General features: G+C 36.2%; 1 protein-coding gene across 2 annotated transcripts in view; it reads right to left on the bottom strand.

Annotated features, from left to right (window-relative positions):
• Nucleotides 1-2,722: 2,722 nt before the first annotated feature.
• LOC145987594 (uncharacterized) overlaps nucleotides 2,723-10,154 on the bottom strand; it is a 45,893-nt gene continuing 38,461 nt past the window's right edge. For both annotated transcript variants that reach the window (XM_083121951.1, XM_083121952.1), the window contains exon 12: nucleotides 2,723-8,590. In XM_083121951.1, the coding sequence (XP_082978077.1) occupies nucleotides 7,427-8,590 (1,164 nt within the window). In that variant the 3' untranslated portion in view covers nucleotides 2,723-7,426. The remainder of the gene's footprint in view (nucleotides 8,591-10,154) is intronic.

The raw sequence follows: 10,154 nt of genomic DNA, 5'->3' as shown, positions 1-10,154 counted from the left end.
GTTATTATTGACGGGATATATTGGTGGGGTTGTGAGACTACCCCACTTGGTATGAAATGTCTTATCTTCTTATTTGTCAAAAATGAAGGTTTTACGAAATATGTTTCTCATTCATCTTCGCTATTTAATTTTTCCATTGTTGAGTTTTACCATACATCCATTGTTTAGCTCAAATAACATATATTGTTCTCTATTGTTTCAGGTTACTATTGTTGAGTTGAATTAGAGCACGCATACATGGCAACACTGCACTAGTGTCACCATACGGTGTTTATGTACAGTTTAAATACTTTTAATAATTTGAAAAACTGTATTTCAATACTAAATAAAGCTATTCATTGAAAATAACAATCTAAAAACAAATATTACACTAAATCACAAAATTGTATTGGGGTAGTCAAAATACCCTGCTTCGTAAAATAAAAGTGTCGAAAAGCTTGGCAACGGGTGGGTTAAAAAAAAAACACTTGAAAATCATGTATTCTATATAAAGGAACATTAAATGCCTCTCATAAATGCACAAGTGTTATGGAATAATACAAAGTCAAGCAATATTTTATTGAAAATTATTGTGGTCAGTATGGATAATTTAATTCCATCTTAGATCATGTGAATTTCAATGACAGGAGCAAATTGGGCTTTGGTCGAGTACATATGGGAAAAGAAAGACAAGAACCACTCAATCTATCATATGTGTGTCTTTTGATGTAGTAAAAATAAGAACAAGTCACAATGTATACCTTCTTTCTTGGATCTCTAAAGCTTTAGTTTGGCCTCGAACATCTCTCAGCAAAACAAGATAAAAGGTTAGGACAAGGATTTTCTGCAACTGTTGAGTTTTGTTTTAACTCCACTTTATGTACAGATAGGCTAATTGGGACAAATTACAGTATAAAGTGGGATCCGAACCACTATGTGCCTCCACTGGGTATTGAACCTGGAACCTCTTGATTACAAGGCAACGACGGTGCCACTACATGGCTCGTAACTGTTGATGCAGCTGGGCACCTTGTGGAAGATCAGGAAATGGTTGGCCTTTCTACCAATGTGATCTTGCATGATTATAATCATTCAGCCATAGGCTGCTCAAATACAGAAAAAGAAGCAATGACAAATCAAAGAAATTCACATAAACCTGCATTTAAGGGTATACCCATTAATAATAGCAACAACAACAATTTTAGCCTTGTCTTAACCTTTTATCATGTGTTGCTTTTAAACATTTTAACTCGAAGAATGAAGGTCCAAAAATAAAGGTAGTCACTTGAAATAAAAATGCGACGCTGCGATCCTGAAATATGGCAGAGTTTAAACTTGCCATTGATTTGCTGTCGAGGTTTGTTCATTGCTACAGAGTTAGGGAGCATGCATGAAGCTATTTTAGAACCTAGGTGTCCCATTGTTTTGCCACTGACTGCACTGTACAGTTAAATTAACAATGTTCACGACCTATGGTTTGAAATTTCAATTTCTTAAAATGATTTACATGTACTCGAGCATGCACCATTGGCTGTTTCAGACAACAGTTGACGAAACTGATAAAGGATTTATTTTATACAAGAATCATTCAAAAAGTAAGTTTTCATATGGCCATTCTGAAAAATGAAGCAACAAAAAGAAAGAGAGGGCAGCAGATTTTCCATTTGCCTTTTCAGTTCAACGGTTAGTCCACAGTGGGTCCGATTTGTAAAACACACGTTGAATCAGGACACAGACTGCAATATTATGCCATGTATAAAGGTCGATATCATGTGCACTATACCAGGTGGGGCACCTGAAAATACCACCGGAAATATTTCGTGAACAGCAATAAATATTGGAAAAACTGCTTTTGCAGATATATAGGTATGAGAGGGGCTCATGAAATTAGTGGACACAATACGTTCAAATACATAAGGAAATATGGTTTTCAACACAAATTTAGTTTATTATAAACAGAAACCACATTTTATTTTTAGCTCATTTGAAAGTATGGAAAAATTCATTAAGAATAGCATTTGTTACATTGTAATACGTCAAGTAGTTCTCAAGTAATTGTAACGTGAAGTTGAGCGTGAATGCACATCCCCACTATGCCTGTCGGCAGAGTCGAGCGTAAATACTGTTGTGCATGCAGCCCACACGCTTGCACTGCATTTTTCCTACACTCGCCATAACAACTTTCCTAAGCACAAAGCATAGTTTGCAGAAGAGTAACATGTTTGTTACGATACCCGAATGTCATCAAAAGGGGGTTATGTATGTTACGACATATGATTGATTGATTGATTTGTTGTTTTAAGTCCACTTTATGCACAGCAAGACTAATCGGGACTGGGCCTACAGTTTAAAGTGGGATCCGAAACACTATGTGCCTCCACCGGGTATCGAACCCGGGACCCCTTCATTACAAGGCGACGATGCTACCACTGCGCCGTTACGACATACGAATCGACTGGTGAGAATGTTCGTTTCAAGCGTCAACTTCACGTTATAATCACTTGAGAACTACTTGACATATTACAATGTAACAAACGCCATTCTTAATGAATTTTTCCATACTTTCAAATGAGCTAAAAATAAAATGAGGGTTTCCATTTAAAAAAAAAAACTGTGTTGAAAACCATATTTCCTTTCGTAGTTGAACTTATTGTGTCCACTAATTTCATGAACCCCTCTCATACCTATATATCTGTGAAAGCAGTTTTTCCAATATTTATTGCTGTTCACGAAATATTTCCGATGGTACTGTATGTGACCATACAGGGTGTCCTGCACTGAAATGAACATTTTACATGTATATTGCTCATCAGAGCTATAGTTTTCTAAAAGGGCAATTGAGCTAGGGAGCACAAGTTGTATGATATGCACAAACAAAATCTATTACGGGCAATGAAACTTCTGCCCATTTAAGATCACCAAAAGACAGTGTAATTAGTTGGCAACTGGAAGTGAGAATCTCGGTAGCAGAATGATTTTCATAAGTTACCTCTTCCATCACAATGCCCTGTAAACCGACCACACAACTTTTTGGCAGTCTTAAAATTGGTTGTTATTGAAGATAGGGCAGAAGTTTCGGTACCTGAATAACCAATTTTGTCCCTGTATACCACACAATCGAGTATGGCTGCAGAACCACTTTAGCAAAATTTTCATCTGACTTTGTGAGATTCTGTATCCATCCTGTTCAAAATCACAGTTTTATAACCTGTAATACAAAAAGAAAAACATTGGAGTTTGATAATGGGCATCCTGTATGTTCTTAGTTTTTTCTGTTGCAAAATACATTCTTCCAGAATAGGAACACTTACTTTTTGAATTGCCCTTGTATTATTTTTCATTTACCATTATTTTAAAGTTAACATATTTAATTTTACATGAATCTGCAAATTTATAAATTATTTTGTTACAATAAATCCTAGATTAAAATATGGTACATGCTTTCTACATACCATTACTTCACACATTCTAGATGAAGAAATATGCATTAAACCATAAAGATAAATATAGATTAATAAAGCCACGACAATGTCTCATATTGTACTAACACTTTGTATAGTCACAAATATTTGATTACAAGTGGCAAACATCAAAATTACAAAACTAAATACCTATTTAATGTCTTGACATTTTTTATTGTACTTCTATTGATGCAAAAGGCATTGGCAGACTGGAAATCCGAACAAGCTGCTTCCGAGTCGCTCGTTACACATTATCAGGGGCTTTGGGAAACACAACAACAAATGCCTAAGTGGAAGTCTACAGTAATGTTATTGTGGCTGTTATTCTCATGCACTAGATTATTTTACCACCAGTTTCTTTTTCAATATTTATTACTGACATTAAGAACTGTAAAAATTTATGCTAAAGAAAAACCCTCAACAGAGAGCAAAATCTATGGCTTTTACGAAGCTAACAAGTTGAGCTTGTTCATGTCAAATATAACCACATTGTACTACATAAACACTTTTCTATTTTATAAGGGGTATAACAAAAAGTCCATTCTATCTTGTATCCATGACATTCAACTTACTAGAGCAGGAAAATGTTTGGTGTCATTAACAGATTGCAACACATTATAAGCTGCCACAAACTTTTGTAAAAGATGGTGAATCAATACAACTTTTTGACAAAGCCAGATTCTAAAAAAATAATATACAAGAACATACCCCACATGAATTATAATTTTTTAATATATAGTTCCACAGCTGAATTATCAATTTGTTTGTAAATTGATTTTGATTCTGATGTTCTGAAAGGCAAGGATTTTGTAGGCAAATTCAATTTTCATCCAAAAAACAATTGAGAAATCTTTGTGTATTTTCCTTTGAAAACTCCCATTTTTTTGCATATCTTGTATTTTTACCTCTATTATATTCAATACCACTAAGTAGTGACCATACATAATTAAACTCGTACTACAAGGCAAGGCAAGAGGCTAAAAAATGTCATTCCTAGCAGTAAAAACAACATTTCAATAAAAATCAATTCCATTACAATCTTAATGGCAGAATAAAACAAATTACATATGTGATTGCCAAATAAAACAGATTTTGTCTACACAATTTCAACAATATCAGACCTCCAGGACAAAACATTATTGGGATTTTGCCTACATATCAGGATAGTAATTAAATGCAAACAAATATTACAAATATTTTTGAATGTATAACCCTATTTGCGTGTATTCAGAGTGACTGACATCACCCTGGGGTTTAAAGTCCACTAATCAGTAGAACCAGGATTTTGATGATTTTGCATGTATTTTTTTTTGGGGGGGTGATATGTCCTTGTAATGTAGAGAAAATACATTAAGATGCTTCATTAAGGTATATGTATGGATATTTGGTCATTTTCTGCTTGACCGAGCACATAATACCCATTCTTCAGTTATATTTGGCATATTTTTGCTTCTTCAAGGCGTAAAGAACTTTCTCTAAATGCTTAACTATTTTAAAATTGGATTCAAATTGCAGCGAGCCACAGCGTCCAAGCTCTGCCCCACCATAGCAGTGTATTTAACCCTACACTGGCCTCGATTTTTTACATTCTCTGATGATGAGAGCAATGTATGTGCTCGAAATGTTGGAAGATAATGGCAACTTAACCTGGCTGGTAACCTGAGAACACATGTTCGCCCAACAAATTTATATTGTTTTTAGGACATAGTTATGGAAATTTTAGGTCGTAAGTGCCTTGTTTCCACACTTTGGTGATTTTTGTATCATAAAAATCCTATATCCCCGATGGAGTTACATTAGACATTGTTTTGGAACCCAATTTAAACTGTAAGCCGTCGAAACTTGCCTATCTGAGCATAAAGCGGTCTTAAAACAAAGTTTGACTAACCACATAACACTTGAACCTAAAGAACGTGGACGAACACTGGCAACTGAATCCAAGACCTCTTTACTAAAATACAATAACAGGCTTCGGGGGGATACCTTTAAGAATGTGCAAAAATGGACTTACTTCTGTGTTTACACATCCCAAACTTCCATTAACAAATCCTATTCATAACTTTTTTCTCTTATTGTTCAAACAATGGAAAACCTCTATTGCATTCTCCCAGTAAATGCACCTATTGGCAGTGAACCTACTTGAACATAAAAATCTGTAAAAGTAATATATAAAAATCCTTGTAACCTTCTATAATAAGCTTCCAACAGAACAAGGCAGAGATAAAATAAGAACAAATAAGTCCCTAACATAAACATCAACACAAACACATATTTTATATTTATTGTAGCTGCTAGCAACGATACCACTCTCAAAAGTTAGTAAAATGATTCCTTATATGTAAATAAATAAATAAATTAGAAAAAACGTTCACTGACCTACCATACCAACAACTGTCATTTGTAGGATTAAAATTTGCTGAAAGTTTCATTCTCCATATTTTTATCATTAATTAATTACTTTATCCTTCACGAGTGAAGAAAACAGTTTCATGAAATGTGCACTATGGAATGTTTAGTCACACAAACTTTTGCATATTTTAATGTATATCCATTACTTTTGTTTTTTAAAAAAAATCTAAAATTTTTTGTAACAGTATTCTTGAGTCTTTTACACAAAATCTGTTATTGTGCCAATGAACATTACATAATGAAATGCTATAGGAATCTCAAAAGATTCTTCCACTGATAATGTAATAAGCAGCATAGATTTCATTTTAAAATAATACATCCCCTAAATAATATTATAAATAATGAAATCAATTCCAGTCTACTCAAAAGAGAAAATAAATAATAACAATGAAAAATAAATATGGTGATAAGCGTGATGTAAACAACAAAAAAAAAATCTGCATTACATACAATTCCCCAATATGTGTTTCTCGATTTTTAATATTATTATTTTTTAAAGATCCATATTCTAAACTGGCTCTTTTGTACTAATTTGTCATTCTCTGTTATTTATCTTAAACATCTGTATTGACTAACTTACAGATACAATGACTAGTGATTAACACAAAAGGATACTAAATACATAACGAGAATATCAACTCCAGTGCAAACTTGTACTTTTACGTAAAAACCACATCAAGAAATATGCATTGATAACTGACAAGCTATGTGAATAAACATATTTAAGATAGGCTTGCAAAAATAATGAAAACATAATCTACGAAATGCAAATAAATGCAATTTGTTTTTGTAATACACACACAAACATATCTTCTCTGGCCTTTCTGCATTTAAAAAAATCAACAGGTTATCTACATGTCTGTTTACATGTAAATATTTGCACTAAAATTAGCAACAAAGAATAATGCTATTTTTTGTTTATGGTTATCTTCTCAGATATTTGAACTTCACTTTATCACTAACATTCCCTGTTTGGAGGACAGTAAACAAACTGTCACAATGGCAAAACTAAGGTGATTGTTCCCCAAAAATGTAAATGCATACAATACAGACGTATAATAAAAATAAATATAAAATAAAAAAAACTGGATACTTTTGGCCATACATATACAGGATATAACAAAATAAATATGATAAATAACCCACACGAATATGGCAAATGACGCACTGGCATACAGCAATGATTGCATGGATATGTTAGAACCGAAACAAGAGTTAACAATTTTACCTGCTCATGCACTGAATGCATTATAATGCTACGTACTATTTACTTTATATATATATATATAATATGTACAAGTATATTTTATGTCATATTACACTGTGTAACAACAAAAATAGTGATAAATACAATTTAAATAAATTATCTGCACATCTCCAGCTTTGGTAAATTAGCCAGCTGCTTTCTGAGGGGATCAAAAGGAATCCCCAGAAGCTGCTTCCTGTACATTCAGTCAGCGTGTCCCTTCCACACTCACATATATATGGCACCAAAATAACATTCACTGCAGCCTGCATAGGAAAGCAGCAGATAAATGCTCTAAAATTAATAATTCTATAATAAATATTACTTCTATTTATGACTGTTCCTGCACGTTTTCAACTTCCGGCTTCTTCAAGATCGTCGGCTCATCTTTAAGAAAGGTTCCTGACCTTGAACCTACAGTCGGAGGCTTCGCTTCCTGCTTTTCCGAAGATGACGACGCAGAAGTGTTGTTTTGCTTGTTTTTTGTCTTCACGGCCCCGCTTGAAACCATTCCGTTGGCAACATGCCTTCCCTTACCTGCACCTTGCTTTCCACCCCTTGTTCCCTTCTCGGAAGGAGTCGAGGGCCTACCTGAATCCTTAAGGTTTCTTCCATCTCGGGGGCCTTTGGGACTGACTTGGTTTCGGTTCTTTGGTTCCGTTACTTTCGGTGACAATGGCCATCGAGATTTCTCAACGACACTTTGATTCTTTGAGTTTGTAGCTCGTTTGGTTACGGTGGCACTCGACGACCGAGCTACCTTTGCTCTTTCTACGATTGCACTTTTCCCATCAGTCTTTGCAGCTTGCTTTTTGGAAGAATCTGGTACAGATGCCTTGTTGGCTGCCCGTCCTCCCGATGCAGCCTCGTTGGGCTTTGCAGTTTTCCTCATTGGCGAATTCGTATGCGAAGGAATGCGCAGTTTCGTGGGAGAAGAAACAGCAGACGATTTCAGTCTGTTGTCTTTCAATGGACTGAAAGGTGCTCGATCGCTTACGAATCTCCCCACACCTGGCGTTCGCCCTAAAGATGGAGAATTGCGAGCCCTGACAAAATCGGATCTTGCCGTAGTGTCATTTGATTCACACTCCGGCTTCAACTCCTTGCTGGCAAGGAGCTTTGCAGTCTTAGCTTCAGGAGAGAGTGTCCTTGCTACAGGGATCTGCGAGCTCCCTGGGGAAACTTTGGGTTTCCCTGAGGCATCTTGCTCGCTCCTTGTTCTCTGAGGTAAATCTAAGGAGCTGCCTTTCTCCTTAGGGGTCTCCCGCTTCCTTATTTGCGTCGGAGTAACAGGCCGAGTGTTGGAGCCGTACAGTGCTATGTCTCTAGCTACACGGGGAACCCTGTGGAAAGCTGGCGATGATGTTCGGGAAGAGTCGGATGAAGAAGCTTTCATCCTTGAAGGGACAGCAGACTTTTCGGGAGTGGCCGTACGAGACACACTTGTGCTGGAGGTTCCTGCCGGACTTGATTTCTGTGGAGTGGAACTTTTACCCTGAAATGAAATACCATGCAAATGAACAACTTTTAAATATGTCTGTACAATGATAGAAACACATTAGGAAATGATATAACTTCTTTTTGATAAATGTTTTTTATTGTAAAATGAAGATTCAAACACGTTGGGAGAAGGTAAATGAATAAATTCCAATATACAGAGGAACCTCAATTTTATGTTTATCAGGGGACCAAGCTGCAAAACTTATAATACAGGAAAATGTAAAATTCAGAAAAATCTACATTAGCATCTTGCTCTATTGGGACCATGACGATTGAATGTATAATGTGGGAAAATTTAATATTGTGGAACATACAATTGGGGTTGTACACATGTGTGTGTGAGGGAGCACAATAAAAATAATGGAGCATTATTAAAACTTTTAAAGTTTTTTTTCAAATTTGTGCAAAAAAAAGGGGGAGAGGAACATGGGAGGTGCTGTGGTGATTAAGTTTAGAAGAATTCCAACTAGCCATAACCAACCTGAAAACTAAATCTAAGGCAATGTACGTTAGTAATAAGAAAAATGTAAAACTGTTCTTATAAGTGGTTCTATTTGGAATACGAGGGAAAATCTAAAAGTCGTTGCCCCTATTTTATTTTTCGGGCAAAATATTAGTGCGATTGAGAAAGCAAGATATACATTCAATGCAATAGGTTTTTCTTGGAACGGCCCAGCATTAACTCTCGACTGCTCCGTGGCACAGCGATGCTGTCAGTTTGCAAAGATGACTGTAGTACTCAACACGTCCACACCGTATGAGCAGCAAAGTGTTATTTGTTTTCTGTGGAGCAAGGGACGAATGCACATCGAGATCCGTAGGGAAATGCAGCCGGAGTATGGGGACAAGTGTCTCACGTTGAGAAGTGTGTGGTGGTGGAGTTGTGAGTTTGAAAATGGTTGAGAAAACCTTCATGACAATGCTCGCTTGTTGCTCACAACTGAAAACATTGCTCACGATCTTCTGGGACCACTCCTGCTGGATTTCATGCCACGAAGTGACACGGTCAACGCTGACAGCTATTGTGGCACACACTAACTGTACTCACAACAAGGTTCATGGTTTCTCGTACACAACAATGCTCGCCCTCACACAGCTACTATCGTCCGACAGTTTCTGACTAAGAAGGGGGTGGTGCAAATTGACCATCCATCATACTCGCCAGATCTGAATCCTCCAGATTTATTTCTTTTCCCACGCCTCAAAATCACTTTGAAAGGTCAGAGATTTGAGGATATTCCGGACATCCAACGGAGCGTGATGAGGGTCTTGAACACCAACCCAAAAAAAGACTTTTGTAAAAGTTTCCAGGACATGTACAGCCATTCTCAACGGTGCATAGCCATGGGAGGGGACTACTTCGAAGGACAGTAAGGCAGGTTTCATTAAGAATTCGTATACTTTTGATATTCAGGATCATGCACTGAACTTTATTGTCAGAGTTTGTAGAACAATTCCTATATTTTGATTTCCCTGCATGTTTATTATTTCGGTCGAAAAAAAAAATGGGGCAAAGACTTTTCGATTTGCTCTCGTACAAAATATTTCAGCCCCATTTG

Source organism: Lepisma saccharinum, chromosome 5 (genome assembly GCF_977018435.1).
Source record: "Lepisma saccharinum chromosome 5, izLepSacc3.1, whole genome shotgun sequence".
Taxonomy (NCBI): Eukaryota; Metazoa; Arthropoda; class Insecta; order Zygentoma; family Lepismatidae; genus Lepisma; species Lepisma saccharinum.
This window is presented reverse-complemented; position numbering and strand designations above follow the sequence as displayed.